General features: G+C 43.3%; 2 protein-coding genes across 6 annotated transcripts; both read right to left on the bottom strand.

The window, feature by feature from the left end:
- matk (megakaryocyte-associated tyrosine kinase) lies at positions 1-8,308 on the bottom strand. 2 transcript variants are annotated; one of them, XM_037470665.2, is made up of 13 exons: positions 8,161-8,308; positions 7,930-7,977; positions 7,205-7,321; positions 7,013-7,128; positions 6,444-6,663; positions 4,818-4,911; positions 4,647-4,712; positions 4,424-4,523; positions 4,106-4,190; positions 3,452-3,525; positions 3,080-3,275; positions 2,774-2,860; positions 1-1,553 (listed from the first exon to the last, which is right to left on the bottom strand). In XM_037470665.2, exons 1-13 carry the CDS (start codon positions 8,296-8,298, stop codon positions 1,275-1,277), a joined length of 1,620 nt encoding a protein of 539 aa, XP_037326562.2. In that variant the 5' UTR covers positions 8,299-8,308; the 3' UTR covers positions 1-1,274. The 2 variants fall into 2 exon arrangements, with proteins under 2 accessions (XP_037326562.2, XP_037326565.2); XM_037470668.2 differs by having other exon boundaries at positions 1-1,484.
- Positions 8,309-8,441: 133 nt separating this feature from the next.
- zfr2 (zinc finger RNA binding protein 2) lies at positions 8,442-23,781 on the bottom strand. 4 transcript variants are annotated; one of them, XM_037470658.2, is made up of 19 exons: positions 23,666-23,781; positions 21,803-22,058; positions 21,374-21,488; positions 20,735-20,953; positions 19,990-20,327; positions 19,635-19,811; positions 19,194-19,431; positions 18,770-18,939; positions 18,286-18,405; positions 17,727-17,890; positions 17,055-17,181; positions 16,765-16,970; positions 15,822-15,990; positions 14,515-14,689; positions 12,137-12,225; positions 11,654-11,749; positions 10,179-10,290; positions 10,002-10,099; positions 8,442-9,840 (listed from the first exon to the last, which is right to left on the bottom strand). In XM_037470658.2, the coding sequence occupies exons 1-19, from the start codon at positions 23,716-23,718 to the stop codon at positions 9,667-9,669; spliced, it is 3,096 nt and encodes a 1,031-aa protein (XP_037326555.2). In that variant the 5' UTR covers positions 23,719-23,781; the 3' UTR covers positions 8,442-9,666. The 4 variants fall into 4 exon arrangements, with proteins under 4 accessions (XP_037326555.2, XP_037326557.2, XP_037326558.2 ...); XM_037470660.2 differs by having other exon boundaries at positions 10,002-10,096; XM_037470661.2 differs by having other exon boundaries at positions 17,745-17,890.
- Between the last annotated feature and the right edge of the window lie 253 nt (positions 23,782-24,034).

Genomic DNA, 24,034 nt, shown 5'->3' with positions numbered 1-24,034 from the left:
TTAAGTCAAATGACATCTTTAATTTGGTCTTGTGACACGACAATCCAAACAAAAGAGGCTTCATTTTGTAGTGAGTTTTGAACCAAATGCGCAATAGTGGAAATATTCATATTTAATTGCATCTCCTATCAAAAAGAAGCCGATAATCACATATGTTGAAAATAGTTACAAATGTATAAATAGGATACATATGTATCAAGGTATATATAAAATGATGAGGTTATGTTCAAAGATTAGGAATACATAAAACATTCTGTAAATGAGGAATAAGATATCCCAAGAGGATGTTGGATAACACAAAGTCACTCTTATAATCTCTAAATCCTCACAAAGAGGGAAGAGAAAGTAGTGATAGATGTCATAGTTCCCATTGATTTAGTCCTAAGGAATAAATTAAATTTGAATGAATTGAATCAAAGCCGCCGCTGCATGCTGTCTGGTGGGGCGTGATGGACAAAGTGTCAAAAATAGTATGAGATGTGGTTTCTAAAACACATTTCCAGGAAAGTAAAAGTTTAAAGTTCATCTCCAAAGGGACAAAGCTGCTAAATTAACCAAAGGCCTTTGCATGTAAATGCATGTAAATCCCCAAAATAACATTACATATTAAATATTCTATATATTAAGCCCTGAATCCATGGCATATTACCAAACATGACTGCAGACACAAGCAGATTTGGGTGACTTATAATAAATAAATCCAAGCTAAACCTTTTTTATTTTTCTTCCCCATATGTACGTTTGATCCTCTGACATTAAATACATATAACGTGTGTTTACTTGGCATGCTGTCTTTGATCATAAAGGTACCATATTTATAGACAAAAAACAGACACGGTGTCCCAGTTGATCTTAAGTTTTGTCATTCTGGAGATTCCAACTTAATACACAGTATTTCCAACACAGTATTGATTTCACTGTGGATACACTGACACTACTTCTTTTCAGACCTTGTTCTTACATTATATCAATTGAGAATAGAGAACACTAAGACTTGACGCCTCCTGTGGACGGATCACCAGAAGACAGTAGGATCTATCCTGTGGGGACCATGACTGCCGGTGCAAAGTTCCATGGCAACGGACCAAAGTCAAAAGAGCCACCAGAGCAAAGTTTTGTGTATTAATGGCCCGAGCGGCTAAACCACTTCAAGCGGAGTTCCATAATGATCAGTCTTGTCTCATCCGCTAAAGCAGATCCAGCCGGTAATCCACACGGCCATCTTGTCCTATGCGCACCACCAGAGGCAGGTGTATTCCCACCAGCTTCCGCGATCAGCTCCCAGTAGCAGATCCCATCCCGTCACCCGGGCCCTGTTTGCCCACCTCGCGCTCCAGCTTCTCTCTCAGCTTGTGAAAGGCGGGCCTCCTGCGCGGCTCCTGCTCCCAGCAGATCTTCATCAGCGAGTAAACGGCGGCGGGGCAGTCGTCCGGAGCCTCCATGCGATAGCCCCCCTCCACCGACTCCTTCACCTCCTTCAGAGACTGAATGAACGGGAGCGACGGGAAGCAGGTGAAGGAGTCGTAAATTGTGACGTACTTACGGCCCAATCGCTACATTAAAAAAAGGTTGTTATCGGTACTATGCGTCTCAATTATTTCTGTCATTGCCTTGTTTTATTGTCCATGTTAAAACCATAGATACAAAACACACACACACACACACACACAAACACCTTTTCTCATGTTCCCTGTCCTCGTGCCAGCAGTTAACAAATTACCAATTGAAGAGTTTGATTAAAGGGAGCACAAACTTGACCCAACTAAATAAACCTCCTTATATGTCTACCAACAGGCTGTGATTGGGGAGGTAATCATCGGCGTTTAAAAGGACACCGCCTGGCGTGAGGTGCAAACGGCGCACTCCTTTTGTCCATTCCATTAATGCTGCCTGATCTCGACGTCCTCAATGACTCGCCGGCCTTGCCAGTCGTTGAGTGCGGATTACCTGAGTGCGCCTGGTATTACACACAGATCTATGTTTAAGTATCGTTGAGTCTACTTCTCCAAAGTCCCTCTATATTTCAGTGTTGACATGATCCGGACTAATAAGAGGTCAACCTGTCTGTTTTTCCCCTTTTACCTTCTGCTATGAAGTTCACGACGTGGCTCCCTCTTCCTCCATTCCCAAATACCTCATAAAGTAGATTAGTTTTGGCTGAGAACAACAAGATTACCTTTTCAAATTGTCCCACACAATTTACATTAAACCTTTATCCTTGCTGACGCACTAGTATGATCTTAAGGACCTTAAGTGGCTTCCTGCTCAGACGCAGTAAGTCGATCTAGAAAACGACGGCCTGGAGACTAATTTGAACACTAGTCCTGGTGACTTTCCACTGACACACCTATGACTTGTTTTAACAGCTTGATGCTCTTTCCTGTTACAGGAAGAACAGATTGTCAAATATCAGCCACAAAATATTCCACAGATGTCAGAATCCTTTACTGGTGGAAGATTGACTTTGTCTTTTGAGATATGGATTTAAGTTCATTACTTTTGGGCAGATGCTTTCGAAAGAGCCATGTTAGCTTAGCCTTCTTTTTGCTGAACTAAGCTAAAGGCCTGGAAGTAACGTCGCTTCAACGGACCAACTTGAGAGGTGCATTGAACGTGAAGTTTATTCCCCAAACTATTAAATATGTTTCATGTTGAGTTTATTACTGACAAGCCTAAAATTCACCTGTGTGTAGATTGATATGAACCATATATAAACACACACACACACAGATACCACGACAGTATGATAGTGACACGTCCTGATGCTACTTACCATCTTAGGGTAAGGTTGGCGACCGTAAGAGAAGATCTCCCACAGCAGAACACCGTAGCTCCAAACATCCGATTTTGTGGAGAACTTCTGCAGCATGGGAGCAAATATAGAATCATGCAAAACATTTCTAATCTGGACCTAATCTGCCAGCAACTACAAAGTCTGGTGAATCAAAGATAAAGACTGCTTTAATATGCAAATATGATACATTTTAGTACTATTAGAGAGATTCACCCGGTGGGGCAGAAGGAGCAATGAAAAGAGGAAAACAACAGGTCGAACACAAGTGACACTCTTCAAACCGACCTCTTTCTTCAGAGCTTCGGGGGCCGTCCATTTGACCGGCAGTTTGGCGTTATCAGACGCCTTCGAGTCCACTTTGGTCAGGCCGAAGTCGCTGATCTTGGCCAGGCCGTCGTCAGAGACCAACACGTTGCGAGCTGCCAGATCTCTGTGGACCAACTTCTTGGCCTCCAGGTACTCCATCCCCTCGCACACGTCTCTGCCCGCACACACGGCCAAACAAAGGTCGTTCACACAGTGTGAGGCGTGCGCGGTCACGTGCAGCTTTTGCATGTGTGGAACCAGTGGTCAGAGGTTGTACTACCCTGCAAACACTGCAGCTTCTGTTGGGTTTATTTTTATTCATAAAGATTTGTTGCTGACGTTTGAACTCACAGAGCAAAGCGGAGCAGCTGAGCTGAGCTTATCACTGAGCGGCCTCTTGTCCTGAGAAAGTTGACAAGGTTCCCCTGCAACACAAAAACATATATATATATAACATATAGAAAATACTCAAAGAAGGTTAGAATTAAGAGGAATATTACATGGAGACAGACATATAACAAGCAGGGTATAGCAGATATTTGAACATAGGTGACATAATCTGTCACCTGAAGTTATTTCATGACTGTAGTAAAATGAGCTTCTGTATTTCGTCCTACTGCCTCTGCACACAAGAGGAGGTCAGACTCTGACCCCTTAAAGACGCATCATAGGAGAGCCATTGCGTCAGCAGTACGTAATTAAAGGGATTTCTGGACTGAAGGTTACTTTTTTTGTCTCGATTCAGGGGAAAGCTCAAAGGAAAACACATGACTAAGTAGATATTTTCATAGTCCAGCTTTCTGTTTAGAAAACGGGCTTCCCACCCATTACTTATTTTGATATCATTATTCATCACTCACTAAATGTGATTATATTATCTGCTTTATTATGGGAAATAACAAAGCACCTTCAACTCACACTTAATTTCTAGTTACTATGTTACTTTTTAATTTTTTTGAGGTAATTATGATCGTATTTCAGCTACAGGGAGAGTGTTAATTGTACCTTAGTCATGAGTTCTGTGACAATATGAAGCCCTTTGTGAAGAATGACCCCCAACAATCGCACCATGTTTTTATGCTGGAGCTTCCTGTGAGAAGTGAATTCACATTAATGACAATGACGGCGGAAATAAATGGAGCAACAGGTTTAATTTCATTAGAAATGATATGATCACTGGTAGAATAAGAAAACATGATTAAGCTATTCACTTAGCTAAATCAATAAAACCTCATTCTACCACTTTTATGACAATTCACAGCTAGTCAAGGTCTTTTTCTCAAAATGTGAAAAGCGTTAAATTGGGGAAGTCTCCAGACTTACGTCATGACTGTGGTCTCCTGCAGGAAGGCCTGAGCTGTGACATCACATTTAATGATCTTTACTGCCACCCTCTGGCCCATGTAGTCTCCTTCATAAACAGCTGAGGTCCAGAATCACACACATTGAGTAGACAGAATCTTTCTTTCCTCGTAAATGTTGCGATGTTATCGGATACAAAGATAATAAAAGGAGCTAATTGAATCAAATCAAATTAAAAGCTCACCACCAAACTCCCCTTCTCCTATGTTCTCTCCCAGTTTGAGCTTTGTGATGTCCAGCAGCCATCCATCTGCAGAGAGCGATGGACTGTGAACATCACACCTTTACCCTTACAAACCGTTATCGCTATTACATCAGCTCTGCATAGATATAGTCCTCATGACCTCAGGCTTACTTTTAGAGAGCTCCAACTCAGCTGACTTGGTTCCTTGTTTCTGTTTGGGTGTCAGAAGCGTGGTGGCGAGGGAGCCTTTGTTCTTTGAGTAGAACTGCAAAGATGAAAACACACATACACAGATATTATTAAATGTAAATATATACATATATACACACACATATATATGTATGTATAGTCAAGTCTTATGAAGAGTACATCATTACCTTTTCTGGCTCAAAAGACATTAATAACCTCGGAGAAATGAACACCTCAAAAATACTCAGAAAGCCATTTGGTAACAGAAGCAAAAAATAAGTATGACCCGTATTTATCTTTAGAAGTCATTCTTAAAAACGACACAACGCAGTTTGCCCGCGGATGCACTTCAGTGTAAGGTTCCCTAACAACACAACACGAAGCTACGGTGTAATAAATTACACAAGAGACCTCTGACACAGCGACACATCGTCAGCGGTCTGCCAGCACTGAGACAAAAGAGCATTGACACCATGATTCAGCCCAAATATTTCATGGCGGGAGTAAGTCAGCCGCTCTGAATCAAGCCTGAGGCCATCTGTGGCTCTGTGATAAGAGCTGGCCGTCGCTGAGGAGTCCATCGGCGCACCTCGCTGCACGCGCTCAATGCAACGTCGCACAAACACAGGCCCTAAAACAGATCAGCCTTCAAAGGGCTTCAAGTGTTTTCCTGTCTCAGCTTTATTTTGACACATTGAAGGTGTATTTTATCTGGCCTCAGTCATGCCGATTGTTGGGTTCGGCCATAAATACAGCAGCCAACACACCCCCCCCCCCCCCCCCTGACATGACAAACACTGACTCGTTGAGTCTATTCAAGTCCCCTTTCATAATTTGTGCCCTAAGTGTGAATTTTTAGCCGCGCTAGATGACTTCATTCAACTTCTTAAGTAGAGCCCGAAGTATGTCACCAACTTCTAGATAAATTGCCGTGCAAATTCGGAAAAAAAACAATCATGATCCCGAGGGATCCGGTGTTTCAAAACTTCTAATCTGGACCAGAAGGATCCGGATAATGAAATATGCCCTTTTCTCATTCAAGGTTAAATTTCACTGACTGAGTATTTCAAAGCCGTGGCATTGTGGATCTCGTTGATCTCGACGGGACCGGTGAGGGATTTTCAAATCTCAAATCCTTAGCCCCTAGATGTGAACTGAACAAAAACCAAGGCCGACCATTCACTGAAAAGAGCAAGCGTTGACACGATGTACGTGTTAAAATGTAAGCTAACCGTCATTTATCACACATCTGTGGAGAGAGATTGACATTAGAACTACTCGATTGGTTCAGCGGTGCACTGTGTGGGGGTGTGGAGCGTCTCTAGGCCACATTGTTGTTGTATCCGTGTTTTCGCATGTTCAATAAAATCCTCGCTGTTGAACGAGACCCCGACAGCAAGGTTCTCCAAGGTTTGAAGGGTCAAAACTTGAAGTAGAAAAAACATCTCAGTATGAGACCGGTTGTGTTTCAGGTCGTGAGATTCAGAAATTGATTAAAGAGTCGATTGAGTACTGTTGATGTGGGACAGTCAGTAATGCACACTTTTCTTTATTACACATATTCTACTTCAACTACACAATTTGAAGGGAATCTAACGAAGTGCTTACCTCTATCATGTCAATGAGGTTGTAGAAATACTGTGCGTTATCAATGGTCAGCTGCTTGTCCCGGTAAATCACCCGGTAGTGGACAACAACTCCAGAGACGCTGACACATAGGACGTAGTCGCCGGGATGGCGGATGGACTCTCGAACCAGATACAGCCCGTCCTCGGCCGGCTGCAGCTTGCACACCGCCTCTGGACCCGAGATCTTCCCGTGGAACCAACTGGGGAAAGACAAGCACGCAAGTCAAACAAAGCGCCAGTCTCGATACGATCAAAATGATATATAAAAACGGTTTTCTACAAACTCGGGAGAGGTAGCGATTAATACAGAGACAATGGGCATTAGTGATCACGTCCAAACCACAACAACATTCGGTCACATGGTTTTCATCATCCAAGCTGGCAGCTAAAGTTAGAAAATGTCAAATGTCCCTCCGTCACGGTCGCATGGCTTTTGTCGACCGCACGTAAACGCGGCTGCATCCTGTTGATGTGGGACAGTCATTGCACCCGCTCGGGCTCCTCTGGCGCAGCCAGAAGGAGAAGCGTGCAAAAGAAGAGGAGACCTACGGCATGAGGCTGAGGCTGGGGTCAACGCGCAGAGCCTCTCTTGTACGCACATTGGTGGAGTTTATGAGTCCTTCCTCTCCCGTGGTGTTGAGTCTGGCTTTGTAAAAGCCCTTCTTCTAGAAAAAAAATAGAGAAAATATTGAACTGGACAAAAATGAACTGGACAAACGGATTGTAGCTGCTTTAAAGTACCGTGCTGGCCTCGACAATAGTGAGGATGTCTCCTTTGTGATAAGCCAGTTCTCCAGCTTTTTGTTTCTTTTGGTCCCCCTTGGCCACACACTGTGTGCCGGCAGCCCAGCTCATCTTCTACAGCAGAAGAACATTAATAATTAGAACTTCACGTACTGGCTGGCCGTTTTAAAAACATTAAAATCCCATATTCATTTTACAAGACCATTATTAGCAAACAGTTGCATTTTTTTTCAAATAACTACGCAATTTGGAATAGTTAATAAGGAAGACAGCTCTATTCTTTTCTGTTCATTTTCAAGTTTGAAGTTTATTTGAAAACAAAGACTTCCTGAGGTTTAATGTCTTTATTTACCTATAATCACTGCCAATTACATGGATCTTTCTAGGAGTTACCTTAGCAAACTAACTGAATACTCTCTGATATGTTAACCAAAGATATCTTCACATGGTATATAAAAATACAATGTGCAACCTTTTTTGTTGACGTCACACAGCAGTTCAGACTTCTGAATTTATCAAATGTATTTTCCCCTTTTCTATTGTTGGACACCTCTTTTCAACATCCACACTGTTTTTACCAAAACACCAGCAGGAGGTATTGAAGGAGACTTCAGACTGATGTTTACATCCAAACCACATACTCACACACACACACATACACACACACACACACACACACACACACACACACGCGCGCGCACACACACACACTACAGTCTTACCTTTGGCGTCAGCAGGGCAGGAGTGTTAAATAATTCCCTCCTGAACACCTGTCGAGGAGAAGAAAAAAAGAAAGAAAAAAGGTCTCGAACGCGCACAAGTAGAGATTTTGAGGGTAAAGCGTTGAATCGGAACGCGCGGACCCGCAGACGTCAGCGGGACTATTGTCTCCGCTCGCGTCGCATTCAAGGCTCGTTCGGTCTGGGTACTTGACGACATGAATGTTTCAGTACCTGCGGCTCTGCGGGCAGATGTTGAGAGTCCCTCCTCAGCACATCTGGGTCCGTGAACGCGACTTTGAAGCGCTTCGCGTCGACGTTGTCGTCCGTCAGACGTCTTCTAGCAGGGGCGGATGCAGTGAGCGCTGACATCACACCTTCGGACCACTTCCTCAGTTTATATTTAGAAGTAACGTGGTTTATATTTCATGAACAGACACAAGAAAAAAAAAAAAACTTGTCTCACAAATATAGAAAACGTTGATTTGGTTCGACAAAACAGCCAAGACACAAAATGGCTTAAAACTGTTTTAATATCTCTCGTTTATTTTTAGGCAACACTACAAAGACAGTCAAATAATAAAAGGACAGAAATGGTCACTTTCTTTACACAAAATATAATTTCCGTCTGAAATAAAATAAGCAATACTTATATAATACTCTGGATAAATGAAAATATAACTAAAAACGGCACATTTATTCGCTCAGGTCATTTTTTAAGCCATAGTTTTACAGCTGTCCCTTCTCTGACCCACATCTTTGCAAAACTATATCAATACGATATCAAATTACAACACATACATGTTCCCCTTTCTCTGTAAAACACAACGCAATGCAGGCACAAAGGAAGAAAGTCAAAGGACTACTTGATCATTACAGTAGATATACAGTCTTATTTCTCAGATTAAAGCTTCTCTCTTCTGCTAATCGTACTCTGGAAGAAAAAAGATTACTAGGCGTATTGTTCAAATGATAAAATTGCTGCATTCCGTAACATTGTCATTATTTAAGTGCTTAATGTCCTCAGCATGCCACAGACTGTGCAACATAAGACCTCTCTCTCTCTCTCGCTCGCTTTCGGTTTACTCTCCAGTGTGGAAAAAAAACAAAAAGCATAACTTCTGTTACTTGTACGCTTCTAGCAAAAACCCCTTAATGGCGACATACTTTCCAGGCAAAGTAATTTTTAGTGTAACGCGAGTTCAACAGCGTCACAGTTTTATTACTGTGTCATCTTAGGCACATTTAACATCACAGTACCGTCTTCTGGGACTTTTCCCACAGCTCCAAAGCTTATAAACTTAAACCTCCATCTTCTGTTGAACACGGATAGAAAAAAAAAAAAAAACAGTAAACAAATGTCATGCACCGACGTTCGTTTAGAGTCCTGACTCAAGCTGGGAAGCAATATAACTGTTTTTGACGTGACGGTAGTGGTTTAGCTATTATGAATAAATAGTAGGGAGGGTCAGTAGTTAGTGTGCAATTATAGTCCTGTTTAAATGTAAAAAGAATTGCTATGCAAGAGAAGGATTAATAGTACAGATTCTAAAGCTTCAGTCACCTCCTCAAACAAGACTTTTACTTCAACAGTAGACATGTACAGGTGTACAGTCAGTTATATTCATATGTGTGTAGCTGCGTGTTAAGATTTGTTTTCAAAATAAGAAAAAGGTTGAAACTCGTGACATTCTACCAGCCTCTGAACTGGCACAGGCCTCCGCTTTGGGGGGGCAGAGGTTAAGCGCTCTCGGCTTCTTCCTTCTTGTCTTTTTTGCCCTCCCCCTCCCCGTCGCCCGAGTCGCTGCCGTCACGCCTGCGCTTCCGGTTGCGGGCGCTGGCCTTGGACGCCGGCAGGGAGTCCATGCCCAGAACCTTGTGGATCTGACGGAAAGCAAGCAGCCGCAGGGCATGCTGGAACCAGAGACAACGGGAAGAAGAAATGTAGATTTGTAGAGGTTTCTATGAGATAATTGTACTGAGATTTAGTAAACTGATGGAATGGAGGACACAGGAGGAGAGGTTTCTGTCCTGAAAACAAAGTAATGTGCATGGCTTTAATACTGTCTGGGTACCTGTGCGCTGGCAGTGACGTCCTCTCTGGCTTGCAGCATCATGCTTCCCAAGGCATCTGTAGTCTCTTTCTCACAAGGGTCCATCAAACCTGGACCTTCTAAATAAAAGGATACAAGTTAACAACAGAAGTTACAAAACAATCTACCTTTTCCCATCACACTAACATCACGTCTGACCTGGTAGCAGGATGCCTGTGGAGATGCACTCCAGGACTCGGCGCATGGCCTCTCCCGGGCTCAGCGGGCCCGCAGCACTGCTGATCACTTTCTCCACCAACAGCTCCATCGCCTGAAGGGAGCGAGGAAAGGAGGGAAGCAGACACACTGAATGGAAAAATACCTATTAGGTATTCCTCGAACAGTCTCTGCATGAAACACCTGGTCGAGACATTTGGTTTGGTTGGTAATCTCCTCCCGCAAGTCACTAGTACAACATTGATGAATGCCTATATATATATATATATTAGGGCTGTCAAAAATAGCGCGTTAACGGCGTTAATCAGCTGTTTGTTGTTAATTACGTCAATTTTTTTGACGCATTTCACGCATGCGCAGTGTGACAAATTATTCAGGTCAGTAAAGTGCCTCTTCCTCTAGGGAATGCACTTCATCCTATACAACACATTACTGCCACCTGCAGGCATATGTCAGGACGTCAGGTTCAGCAAGTCGTTTGCGCCAGAGACCTGCACCCCTCCCCCCCCCCCCTCCCCGTTCTCGCGCAGCAGAACAGAGAAAAAAAGCTCCGCCCAGCAGAGCTTGGCTAAGAGCAGCGCTGAGGTAGAGGACCATCGGAGAGACCCGTAATACTGTTCTGAAACATGCGGAGGAAGGGAAGCCAATGCGATCTAAATCCTCCCGGGTATGGGGATATTTCACACTGAAATGGGGGTGGTAGTGGATTTCTTTGCAGCGCCAGTCGTTCTAATTGCCGCGCTCGACTTCAAGGTGTAACCTTTATTATTGTTCGGTCTGAAACGGCGCGCCCAGTGACGGGTGGTGCAGCAATATTGTTGTTCGGGTGGAAATCGGGAGAAAGGTCGGTCCGGGAGATTTTCGGGAGGGGCTTTGAAACATCGGGAGGGTTGACATGTCTGGTCATGTCTGGTCATCGCAGCCCTGAACCATCAGGAGCACAAACTCACAGCAGAGTGGGATAAACTGCAGAGGCTCGAGACCCTTCTAGAGCCATGCAGGGAAATCAGTCTGTGACTTGTCAAATAACATTGCTTTGATTATTTTCTGAAATGAATTAAAAAATCAAATATCAATAACATGTATTTATGTAAAAAATAATAATGATGATAATAATGATAATTATGTATCTGTGTCCTGTTATTTATCTTTAGTATGCATTTCAGAAAGAAAAAATGGTTAGGATTCAGGTGTGATTAATCATGATTAATCCACTGAAAATTCTGATTAATTTGATTAAAATTTTTAATCATTTGACAGCCCTAATATATATATAAATATAGCATTTCTTTGTATCGCTCTCTCATAGGCAACATCAGACGAGACACATGTACAAACAAAGAGGTCAGAAAAGCTCAACCGGAGCGTGGAACAATGCTCATGCTGGCCGAAATGACACATAGTATTATAGAACCTGACTAGAGGTTAAAACCCAGCAGAAAGTGAAGGCCTCTTACCCAGCAGGGAATCTTTCCCCACGTGGGAACCCGCTGACATAAATCTCTCAGCACCCGAATGATGATCACACAGGATTGCAGCCCGTTGGCCCGAGCCTTTAGAAATAAGAAGGAAAAGATAAATTAACAAGACACGGGGATTTACTTTTAGATAGATGTATAGGGACAGGGCTCAGTTTAACGTTTTACTATGTTTGTGCATTTGATTGAAGCATTTATGTTTATATATAAAATGGCTTGCATGCCCTTTAAATCATATTTGTGGTGCTTCTTTTTTCGGACTGTTTCGTGAAGAAAGACTTCTTAGTAATGTCGTCTTAAAAATGACATCCCCATTGGTATTGCTTTAACACACACAGTTTGCTTTATAGCCTTGAAAGAAGTGACTACAGTTTCCTCCACTCATGCAAATAATTTGATTGAATATCTCATCACAAATGACACCTTTTTTGGGACTTGTTGACAGGCCTCTGATGCGTTTACCTGAAACCATTTGGCGTGACGGAGAGCAGCCAGGTACTCCAGACACTTCCTCTTGTTCAGGAGGTCAGTCGGGTCCTTTTCAGCCACGCCTGGTAAAGATAACGTGCACTTACGGTCAAACTAACGCACGCCCCAAATGACGACTATGCAGTACATAGCACGCGTTGACGCACAGTAGCCGGTCGCGGGGGAGTTCATGTAGATCATGTGTCCAGACATGTCCTTGAGTCCATAAATACGCAACGGTTTGTGTTGTGAAAAGAACACGAGGGGAAGATACGATTGAAAGTGAAAGCATTTGATCTTTAAATCAAAAAGAAGGCAGTCTACAGTGTTTCTGTGTTATATATTTTTAGGAGTGAATGTTTTAGAGAGGCATGCAAAAAAGAAAGATGTTTAGAGAGATGTTTCTTAGTTTAAGATGACTAAAACATAGCACACCTATTTATTTTATAATGACACTTTCTCCTAGAAAGGTACGATTGCCTTTACTAATGTTGTCTAGGTGTATCTGTGCCACGACGCTTCACTGGACCCTGAATAGGAAGTTGACGTTAACCGCTTTCCCCGCTACGTCAAAGACATCATGTACGCATGAAGAGCGTTTTATCATAAGACGATCATTTCCATCTTCCTCCCATGTCTTCTTCCTACGTCAATGGAGTCTTATCACTCTCATGGTCATCTTTTGACATAATTCCCCACTATTTAAAAAAAAGTTGTAAGTAATTATTAGCTTATCATTTAAGCTGTCCACATTGTAGAATTTTCTCTTTACTCCAACTCGAGTTTATTGAATTTTAGATCCCAAAATATATTTTCTATAGCTTGAATGTGATCATTGTTTTCAATTGCCCGTACTTTGCATTGATAGCACGCGTTTCTATTACTCACCTACGTTAAAAGGGAAACTTCTGCTGCCATATTTTAACAACATAATGTGAAAAAGCCCAGTTTAACTTCATTAGTTGAACAAAAAAAAGAGAGGTGTGCTGGAATTAGATGTTAATGAAATTGTTTGAAGAAATACTAACCACAAATGACATGTTTGTTGCCATTCACCTGGATTACTGATGGCTGCGATGAGGTAATATTTCACAGCAGCCTCGGGGCTTTCCACACTATGTTTACTCAAACTGTAGCAACAACACAGGACATTAGCTCCCTTAATGGGAAAATACATCACAAAAAAAGCTTATTTTTCTTTCTTTTGAAGTCTACACTTCCATACCACTTAGAACCAAAGACCCATATTCATCATGCCTCTTAGACAGGGGGTGGGGGGTGATTTAGTATCATTGAGCCTCTCTGATAATCAAGAACAAGAAGGGTTTCCTCTAAAAAGCTTAATGAACATGGGCAACTTTGTTCCTTCAATGTTTCTATTCTTAGTGGTATGTGAACAAGTGTGGTCTTCAGATCAGCCATTGGCTTGCCTAGGTCTGCTGATACAGAAGTAGGTGCACTGATCAACAAACCCAAACAAAATTAAAAAGGAAAAAATAAATAAAAAAACAGCAACAGAAAACATTTCTACATTGTTTTACAAACATGAAAGAAACACATAAATAAAATTTTTTAAAAAACCCACATTATTTGCGCAGGCGGCAGAGCGTTTGCAACACAATGATCTTATTATCTTTACTGTTGAGTGACGCATTGACAACGTGTGTACTGAAGTCATCTTGGTATTCCAACACGGATCGTTGTGGGGCGGTAAAATGACACTCCAACACCTCGTCACTGATAATGCCACAGTATGATCCAGGGATGTGAGACAGGGGAAGGGGAAGTTGCTGGACCTCAAAATCCCCAACTGTGACCAAAATGCAGCAACAAGCGCTTTCGAGTTTGAAAATGAAGATATTTGTGAAAATAGTGTCACCATTTGAAGTATTTTCATCCTGAGGCATTATCTGAACAATTCAGTCGCTATGATGTCCCAACGGTCTCATCTGAGCATGTAAGAGATAAACCCCCCCCCCCCCCCCCCCCCCCCCCAGAGGCACAGAAAGGTCGGAGAGCCCGGCTTTTGATTCCCATGTTGGGGAAAAGAAATAAAAAAGTGGGGACAGTTGTTAACTGCAAACAACGGGGGAAAAATGAAAAAACTGGGACAAATGAATAAACATTATTATTTATTTAAGGGGTAAACGAGGGGGGAAAAAACTAAAACGTGGGCTTGGTTAAAAGTCCCACTTGTCATTTTATGTAATTTAGGAGCTTTTCGGCCTAAACATTTAGGCTACTTATGGGTGGAAGGGTGGAGCAAGGGGTGTCTATATTTTTATATATATATATATATATGTATATATATAAGTGTGTTACACACATCGCTTACATTTGGTCGTGGTACTGAAAGCTTTGGCTTCTCTAACCTTTCTCAGCCGTTTTTCCTCCTGCCTGCTTGTCCTTCTCAGTAGCAGGGTCCTCCCTCATCAGCGGCGAGGTGAGAGAAATGGTCACCTGCATTTTGGGCTCCTTGCTTGAAAATATCACGATGTTCGCCTCCTCGGGGTGAGCCTGCACCTCATACTGATCTTCAGAAAATGTCTGCCGGTTAAAAGGACACTTGGGATTACTCACTACAGAGGAGGAGGGGTGTAGGGGCAGAGAGTTGCCTCTATCGGCGAGGTCACAGGGCAACACTGTTAGGTATTGATGCCCGGGGCTGTGCAATTGTTTGTTTTTTTCGCAGGTAGTACCCTTATTTTTAAACAGGGTCTGTGATATTAACACCAATATATTTTTGGATTAAAAGGCAACGGAGCCATTTTTAGAAGAAAAAGCCCCATCTCACTCTGTAGGATTCAGGTGTCATAACCAGGCAGTGAATCTAAAGATCAGTCAAAAGCACCTTTAATGAAACACTTATCACAGCTAAAGCAGGAGGGAGGAACAGTGTGGAATTACAACACATCACAACCTTGTCTTTGCCACTAATCCAGTCTTAGATGGCCAGTAAACCAAAAATAAAAATAAAAAGTTCTCTTTAGGCTGCGAGCAGTTTGACCGTTTGTGTACACGTAAACATCTGTCGCGAAGCTGGAAGCCGCACAGTGTCTCTCAGCTGAATTCATCCGACAGACCTGATTGATAAAAACACAAGTACCTTTACCAAATGGCAGTTCTCAACTCGAGAGCTTAAATGACCTTTATTGATTTTACTTGAACTGTTAAGATGTTAATCCTAATCCTTGAGAGTGGTCGGACAGACCTCTGTGTTTGTTTCCAGCTGCGGGGGACAGCTGTCCATGTTCACCAACGGTCAATAAGCTGCTCCAGCATACGAGAGAATCCAGTCTTAGAATGAAGCGATTTTTCAGTGGAATTTCTTCCACACGTGGGAGTACCACAAGTACAACATCACGTTGCATCATTTCCTGTTCCTATTCTTACAAAACATTTCAACCACTCAGTGCTTCACCATCCACCTCTTGGGACACAAGTCACAAAGAGGTGGATTTCAAAAATCTACTGAATCTGATGTATCATTAGTTTGTTAAAAATTACATCTGGCTAGACAGACTTCCCTTACACATGTGTGCACCCAGATGTGTGTGAAATAATTGCCTAGAAAACTTGAAATGTAAGATTGCCGGTGTTGTGAACTCCAAGTTTACCACAATTCTTCCCTCCCTCGACCTCAACCGACGTCCTAAATGAACCCGTCACGTTTTCTTACCTCTAGCTCTTTGGGCAAATGCTTGGCGATATTCTTCAGTAAAGAGACGGTGGGTTTCTTAGCCGTCAGTAGGATGAGCTCAACATTTCGGTCTCCACGTAGCAGCAGGCCTTTGGCCAGGATACCCACCCTCATCACTCCTTTTAGAAGCCGCCCTGAGTTCTCAGCGCTGTCAGGAGAACAAACAATTCAGCCGAAGTGATTCGTGGCAGTTTGACGGATGAGACATTTCATTTCATTTGAGGGGGAATCTGTAGGTCTAATGCATGCCTGTGTATTGTGAATGCCATGGGGTACCTACAATAGTGTTTCATTTGTCAATTATAAAAGGCAGTGAGGTTAGAACTCAATGATAGGTGTTGCATTCTCTACCAGACAGAAAAGCTACATCAAAACAAAAGGGCAAAGAGGTGCAATAGCTTTGGCTTCGACCGCTCAACCTTTCATAACACAATAAAATAAGATATTTCAAGGACCACCTTCCAGGATATTAAAAACAGAAACGTAATATTTGATGCCACTATCACCTCTAACAACGAAAAAAAAGCAATGTCGTTGTCCCCCACCCATCACTGCCTGTAAAATCCAATGTATTCAGGGTCAGATTTCCTCTCTACATACTTTGAGTGTCAAACGTCTCCAACATCCACTTTTTGTAAAAAAAAAAAAAGAAAAATGTTTTTCTTGAGCTGAAAGTATATTTAAACAAAACAATTTAAGAAATTATGCCTTTTACATTTATAAAAATTAAGATTATAATAAATAACTAGTCTTGTAAATCAGCAAAATTATTTGTTAATTGAATATAACAGAGCAGTACCTCGGGTGAGATGACCCCGGCTCAGCGTTTGAGGGCAGTTTGCACAGGTACCGTTATCCTTATTTTCACTCCGTTTGCCAAAAGATAAAAGGTGCATTATTTGCCAGAGATCATTATTTTTACCCTTTTTCATCTTCTCCCTCATCAGCAGCGGTATCAACAGCCGGAGTCTCCTTCTCCAGCAGGAAGTCCGAGACCAGTTTCAGGGCTCTCTCAGAGTGGGAGACAATCCTCTGAACAGCCTGCAGCTCTTCCTCCACCGGGTAAATGGTCGAGTGCTTGGCCATGATGTGACGGTCATCGGGCGAGTCTGGCCGACGCACACACGTCTTGCGAGGGAGGAGGAAAACATGGAGATTTGTATACTTGGAATTAAGTTCGAATGAACATTTTGCAGCCATTGCGGCGCTCACCAGCAGAGGTGGGACTGGCATGCCAGGGCGGCTCATGAGGGGCGGAGGAGCCATCCTGCGTCTTTGCTCCCCCCAGTACATCTGCTCCTCCTCCATCCTCCTCCAGTACATGTCCTCCTCATAGCGTCTGCGGGAGGCAACGTTTTTAATTGGCATTCATCCAAAGTCATTTAGTCCATCAAGGGGTTGTAATGGCTGCCACTAACGGTACATTTGAACAAGGGTTTTTTTTGTACAGGATTACGCAGAGGATTTTCTCAAAAGCATTGCGTCATCGAAGGTAAACGTTAAATCACCATTTCCTCAAGCATGGGACTGGCATGTAAAACCTTTCATTTTGCATTAAAATTGACCTCAATCTGACAATTGTTATGATGAAATCTTCTTAATTATTTGAATAACATGACACGGTCTGGCTGTTGAGAGAATATATTTTACTATTCATGGTAGAAAGCTGATGTGATTGACAAGAAAACGGTAAAATCTACAAAATGAGGCAAGAAATTCCTTTTTCCCCCTTGAGTTTATGCTCAACACACAGCTATTTTTTTATGGCTTTCCCTTTGCTGATGTTGCCTGTATGAATGTTTTTTTCCCACCTTTTTGTCTATTCCGCGCCAACATGAGACATTTTCCAATTTAACATCCGTGGAGGAAATTAAGGTTACTAACTTTGGCCACGAGTCTGACCTCATCTCCATGTGCCAGCGCTGCTCATCGTCTCTCTGTCTCTTCAGCACCGCTTTCTGCTTCTGCTTCTTCAGCTTGCTCTCCTGCAGCTTCCTGGCCCGGTTACTGGGCTTGATCTCCACAGGAAGCTCTGGGTTGACTTTCTTCTAGAGACACAAGGACAGAATTTTGAAAGGGAACGGAGCAAGAATGTAATGAATGCCTGCATGCATGGGACTCAGAATAGCTCAGATTAAATGTAAAATAATATTTCATTTCCTCCTTTGGGCTTCCAGCCACACCAAGCTGACATGGTAGAACTAATGTCACCAAAACGCGGATTTCTGACTTTACTGATCACGCAAAATAACCAAGAGAAAGAAAGTCTCTGTACGTCCCTTCTTACTCCTGGTCCTATGTGGTATGGATATTAAAACCCTGTTCAACCCAAAGAGGAGAGAAGTGATTGGAATTTTCTGGGAAATAATCGGAACCCGGCTCAGTGTGTCTCTGTACAACCAGTCAGACCGGAATCGACTCTGTGATGCTCAGACTCTCTCACCTTGTACTGGAGTCTGTGCCTTCTGCCTTTCAGGTGCATGTCTTTGGCGTTAGGGTCGTTGAAACTGCACTCACACAGTTTGCAGTGGAACCGAATCACTTTTCCGTCATCGTTACGGACCTGAAACGGTTCAAGTAGATTCATATCATGCAGATGATGTTTTACTCATAAAGGAACACAAAATATTTGACAATATTTGACATTTGAAATATGAGAAAATATTATTCAAATAATAAATTTAAAAAAAGCTTGAGAATTTTTCTCATTTTTTAGAAGAATATTAGTAGTAGTAGAATATATAAAAGATTTAAAAAGAAGAAAAAAGAGAAAGTATTCACACTCAAAAGGTACCAAACTGAGGAACCGCAGTCCAAATCAAACTGTTCCTGAAAATATATCAAACTTTTCTTTTTCCCCAATTTGCACATCAACCAGCAAATGTCTCTCCGATATACTGAAATGCTGTTAGACATTCTCTGCTTACCTCCTCGACGTAGTCGTGTCCCACTGGCTGGATGTCTCCTTGGCCTCCAGCTCTGTCACAGTCCTCATCGTCACTCTGAGGGTCCATTCTCTGAGCCGGCTGTTGCATGGGCTCCTCCACCTTGGCAGGCGCCGCCACTGTGGCTGCTGGAGCGCTGACTGGCTTATGGGCTATGCGACAAATATTACAAATTACAGAGTTAATAAAATGACTGAACACCTGTTCTATTCATGAGCTGCATGGTCAGAAAAAAGAAGTGCAGGCTCTAGCTGTCAAAATGTCCCTTTTTCATTTGAAATGTTCATTTGGCTAAATGTATACTGTGCAGCTGTATTATGGCGGTAGATATTAACATCAGGTTGGAAGTTATTGATTAATAAGTGAGTCAGATCTGATAATTACCGCAACAAATGAGCAGACTTACAAATAACAGTTATCTTGGAGGGAGCTGGTTTCTTGACTGGTGCCGTTTTGGCGGCGACGTTTACGGCCACCTGTTTGGGTGTCACAATAGGAGTTGAAGTGATTGAGGCAGAAGCAGGAGTGGAAGTACAGACGGTAGGTTTCCCGGCTGTTGATGTTGTGACGACTGCAGCTGAATTCACCAACACTGGCTCAGTGGAAGGTATAGGTTTACCCAACTTGGTGTGAAGTTTCACCACCTTTCCAAAAAGGACAAAAGGGATAGAGGAAGAAACAACCAATTAAAGCCTGCTGCTACTTAATCCCATCCCTGATCCCCAAAGGCAGGTCCTGCTCCGAGACTTGGCAGCAAAGAAAGAACATCACATGAGTACACCACAGTCACGTCAACATCTACTTGTGACTCCGATATTTAAGACAAATGTACCACAGCCGTGCTAACCTTCTGGTGTTTGGCCCCACGGATATGCGCGGCGTAGGCATCCACGCCGGTGCAGGCGACGTCACATAGCTCACAGCGTAACTGAGTCTGGACGCCCCTCGGCCCGTTGTTGGCCCCGGATTTCAGGGCTGCCTCCTTTTTCTTATGTTTCTGGCCCTCTAGATGCTCCCGGTACGTCTGGTGCAGTAAATCAACAGTAAGCAAGAGGTAACTTGCAAATATACATAAAGAACACTTGAGAAACGCAGTACAACACCATCAAATGGGAGAACTGCTGATACTTAACCAGCTTTGAAACTATATGCAAAGTTTTTCCCCTTAAGCGTTTTCTATAAAGCCCATTATAATCTCCTACCTGCGGGCCTGCACAGCTGATCTTGCAAATGTCACAGTAATGGAGCTGGGGCTGCTTCGGAGGCCCTTTGGGCCTTTGCAGCTTGCTCTGGTGAAACATGGGCTTCTTGTAGGCGTTTACAGTGGGGGCCGTCACCATGTTGCTGCCAGAGTTGCTCCAGGAAGAGCTCGTCAGCTGCTTGGGTGGTGACTGCATGGGGGGCTGCGGTTGTTGTTGCAGCTGCTGCTGCTGAGGAGGAGGAGGCTGCGACTGGGTGAGAGTCTGCTGGGCCGGCTGGTAATAGGATGGGGTGGGAGTGGAGGTGTAGCCGGTTGAGTCATAACTGGAGTAGCTAATGCCTGAGGGCGCGAGGAAGACAGTGAGGACAGAGAGTTTTTGGAGAGAAGGGAGGTATTCAATATGTGGGTCACTTATCGGTCAGTGGCCAAGCAAGCAATTAGTGGCACTGCAATACCACCAATATCCAGACCCCAAAGTCCCAAATTCTTCTTAAGAAAATGTGAAAACTTAAGCATGAATTAGCACGGTATTAATGTTTGTTTACACCACTTTCCGCCTCAGAATCAGCTCAACTAATAGTTGTACATTTATGAAAATTACACTGCGAAACTATATTCTGGGTCCAGCTCACAACAAGAAGTAACTTTGTTGCTACATGAAAACACAAAAAAGAGCGATACAGGAGGAACAACGAGAGACCATTCTGTGGAATAAATGAAGTTATCTCTTATCTTGTCTTTCTTACCCGAGTAAGTAGTGGGCGCAACAGTGGAGCCAAAGGAGGAGCCGAGGGTGTAGGAGGAAATGGGTGTTGGTGGCTGCTGCACACTGGTGGACACGGGGTAGATGTTGTAGCTGGTGGACACAGAGGGGGCCAGAGGCTTCAAGGCCGTTACTTGCCGCTGGGGAGGAGGAGGCTGGCTGTACACAGTGGAGGGTGCTGGACTGTAAGCGCTCTTTACCCCTACGAATACAGGAGGGAGGGTGGGAGGGGAGGCAAAGGGGAGAAAAGCGGGTTAGAGGTCGACAGCAAGGGTATTAAGAGTGAGAAAAGCGCATAGCAAAAGAAATATGAGACATCCGTTTCAGGCAGTGCTTTGGGACCCCCTGTCAGATAGTTTTTTGCATTAGAGGAAGGTCATCAAGCTCATTTCACAGGCAAATTAACAACTGGCACATTTGGTATATCATTCCATATCATCTTCAAAGGTGAATAGGAATTTACAGTTGAGGACCGAGGATCTGCACAGGAAATTCATAAGCTTCTATGCACAGTCAAGAAATGGTTTTCACAACTTTCTTCACATACGCAGTAGAACAAGAAAAGCTGACAATAATTGGAAATATGGAGGAAACATGAAAGAAAGGAAATGAATGGACTCACCTGTCTGGTAGTAATTATCTGTGTGTGTCCGCTGAGCTGGAGCTATACTCGTCTGGTAGTACTGTTTGTTGTCGTAGGTAGTCACAGCTGCAGGACGCCCGTAGCTGTAGTTGTCCTGCAGCGGTTTGCAAAAAAGTGTTGAATCAAATTGGACAGCAGCAAGATTTGAAAAAAAACTAAAAACAGATTTAATATTACTGCATTAAAGCCACTATGTGTCAAATGGAAGCACTGTTAACTGTTCTTATGCCATGTATTTCTGTTCTAATAATAATCACACAATCAAAGTAAAGTTGGTTATAGACATAGACTTTTTTTGGCGTTCTGCCTGTATAGGCTAACAAGAAAAATCAAAATGATTACGCAATGCTATAAGAAACTAAGAGGATAAGAGCCTGCGATAATGAAGGAAGCAAAAAGGCGACGTACCGTTTCCGGATACACTTGGTACGTCTGTGGGGTGGTGGTGGGCTGTGGGGGTGCCGGGAGGTCTGGCTGCCTGTAAGCGTAGTCAGGGGGAGCCTGGTGGCTCTGATAGGTGGGGTAAGGAGCAGTGACCACAGGCCTGGCTGCCTGGACCGGAGCAGGAGAGTAGGACGCAGTCACTGCGTGAGCCACAGCCGGAGCCTGCTGGACACTGTAGCTGGCTGTGGAGGGATGGGAATATGCCGGGGGAGGCTGGGCACTGAAGGAGAGGAGGGGGAAGGACACTTTAGTCTGACAGCTCCCTAGTAGCCTTTTTGTTGTTGGCGACAGCATCAGCAACTGAAGGTATCAGCATTTTATTAAGCTTTCAGTGTCAAGATGAACAAGACAGACGTGCACTCAATTCAAAGGACACCTTAAGGTCATGAAAGCGTAGACTCAAAACGCCGTGGGAGTCATTGTAACATCATATAATCTCCCCAAAAAATGATACGGATTTTCTAAAAAGTTAAATAAACCTAAATAATTATACGCCCAGGCACATCTTTGATGTGTTCTACAGATACACAAAACGCACACAACACACTGCGATACACACCAGAATAAAATGCAAATGCTTGAAATCAAACCAGCTTAAATTATTTTTTTTAGTAGTTGTTAACAAGTAGTCATTGTTGTGTATACTCCAATCAGCCATAACATCAGCTTTTTACTTCAGCCAATTGCATTTCCGGTTCATAATTCTTGACATTGGTGTTGATTTGTGAGTTTTCTTGCTGAACATAACATTCATCATAAGTTTGTGTTTTGATTGAATTGATTTTCTGAAATAGTCCAAAATCCCGTTGGCTTCTTGCAGAGGGAACCAGTGCAACACTAACTTCCCCGGTTGCCCTATAAAAACACATCATTCCTACACCGATCTGTAACCATACAATAAAGACCAGATGGCTCACGTCCTTAAAGAGAAATGTTAGACTAAACATGCTTGTTTGTACAACCCGGGAAGCTTTTAGCATGCTGATAGGTCTTGGGCAAGTCTTGATACTGCACAGTACTTATCCCAAAGGTAAAAGGCTGAATGGATGGTGTGAGGACATGAATACACCAATGCAACAGGTTTGTAGAAAAATAATCCAGCAGCTCTCTGCTTTAAAAAGAGACCGGTCTACCACTGTTTGACAGGTGTGTGTCCTATAATCCTAGTGAAATATGAATAAATCAAAACACGACCCGACCCGACACGACACAGGAAACCCTGCGGCAGTGAATGATGATTACATGACATCCTAATTGCATCTGAATCTCTATCAAGATAACAGGTAACGGGTATACCTGTCAATCAAAGATGCCAAACAGCAAATATGCCACGCAAGTGATCAGTATGTTCTACCTTAACATAGTCAACGTGACCTGTTTTACTGTCTCTTTGTAGCTTCACGTCGGACTACAACAAGTTCAAGTCCCATGGTTCGTTATCCAGGGGACCTTCTGTGCTGCTCGACCAGGGTCCGTTAATCCCAAACACCATCCCAAATATCCCCCGTCACGGCGATCAACTGAAACTCGGCTTCGTGACGCTTTCTATAACTGACGTTTAGTGACAAGTCAAAGCATTGCTGGGTGTAAAATGTCAAAAGATGACCGGGCCGGAGTTCACCGAGTTCAAGCGGGGTGTCGGTAAGGGCTGGCCTGCGAAATAAAAACTCAGCTAGCCAACGGAGGCTAACCGAACTAGCGGGTCAAGCGACGCTAGCTAGCCGTGTCGTCCGCTCTCGTCAATCCCACCCACGACCGTTGCACACCAGCGGCGGGTGAATGTGACACGAAAGACACAGTGACATCAACCTGCGTCTTCGGAATTACCTGTACTGCGGGCCGGCAGCATGCGTGAAGCCGAAATAATTGCTTGCAGCCATCTTGGCATCTCCCGTACAGTAAGGTTACAGTGTTTGGCAGCCAGCAGTAAAAGCGTGAGACCGAAGCTGTCAAGATAGTTCCCCCCCCCCCTCTGCTGCCATTGGTAACGGCGCCGTGTTTCACCGGAACTGCGTGGGAAAACAACAAATCTTACAGACATAATGCAAACAACTCAGCGTAAAAGGTTGTTTCAATGTATAGTTTCTGTTAATATACACCAACAGTTAAGGCATAACTCGATGGTGATTGATGATGATTTATGCCTGGTATTCAACGTAACTAAGTCAGCCATGCTGACTAATACATTTGAAAGCT

This window comes from Pungitius pungitius, chromosome 7 (genome assembly GCF_949316345.1).
Source record: "Pungitius pungitius chromosome 7, fPunPun2.1, whole genome shotgun sequence".
In the NCBI taxonomy this organism is placed as follows: Eukaryota; Metazoa; Chordata; class Actinopteri; order Perciformes; family Gasterosteidae; genus Pungitius; species Pungitius pungitius.
Note: the sequence above shows the minus strand (reverse complement) of the source record. Positions and strands in the feature narration are given on the sequence as shown.

Bases quoted from the DNA above. Each gene is read 5' to 3' on its own strand.
- zfr2 (XM_037470658.2), bottom strand. From the start codon at position 23,718: ATGGCTGCAAGCAATTATTTCGGCTTCACGCATGCTGCCGGCCCGCAG. The intron at 20,954-21,373 runs GTGAGTCCATTC...CTGTATTCGTAG, and splicing joins AGATAATTACTACCAGACAG to GGGTAAAGAGCGCTTACAGT. The intron at 16,971-17,054 runs GTGAGCGCCGCA...CTCCCTCGCAAG, and splicing joins TGCCAGTCCCACCTCTGCTG to ACGTGTGTGCGTCGGCCAGA.
- matk (XM_037470665.2), bottom strand. From the start codon at position 8,298: ATGTCAGCGCTCACTGCATCCGCCCCTGCTAGAAGACGTCTGACGGAC. The intron at 7,322-7,929 runs GTAAGACTGTAG...CTTCTGCTGTAG, and splicing joins CTGCCCTGCTGACGCCAAAG to AAGATGAGCTGGGCTGCCGG. The intron at 3,526-4,105 runs GTACAATTAACA...TTTGTGTTGCAG, and splicing joins TCACAGAACTCATGACTAAG to GGGAACCTTGTCAACTTTCT.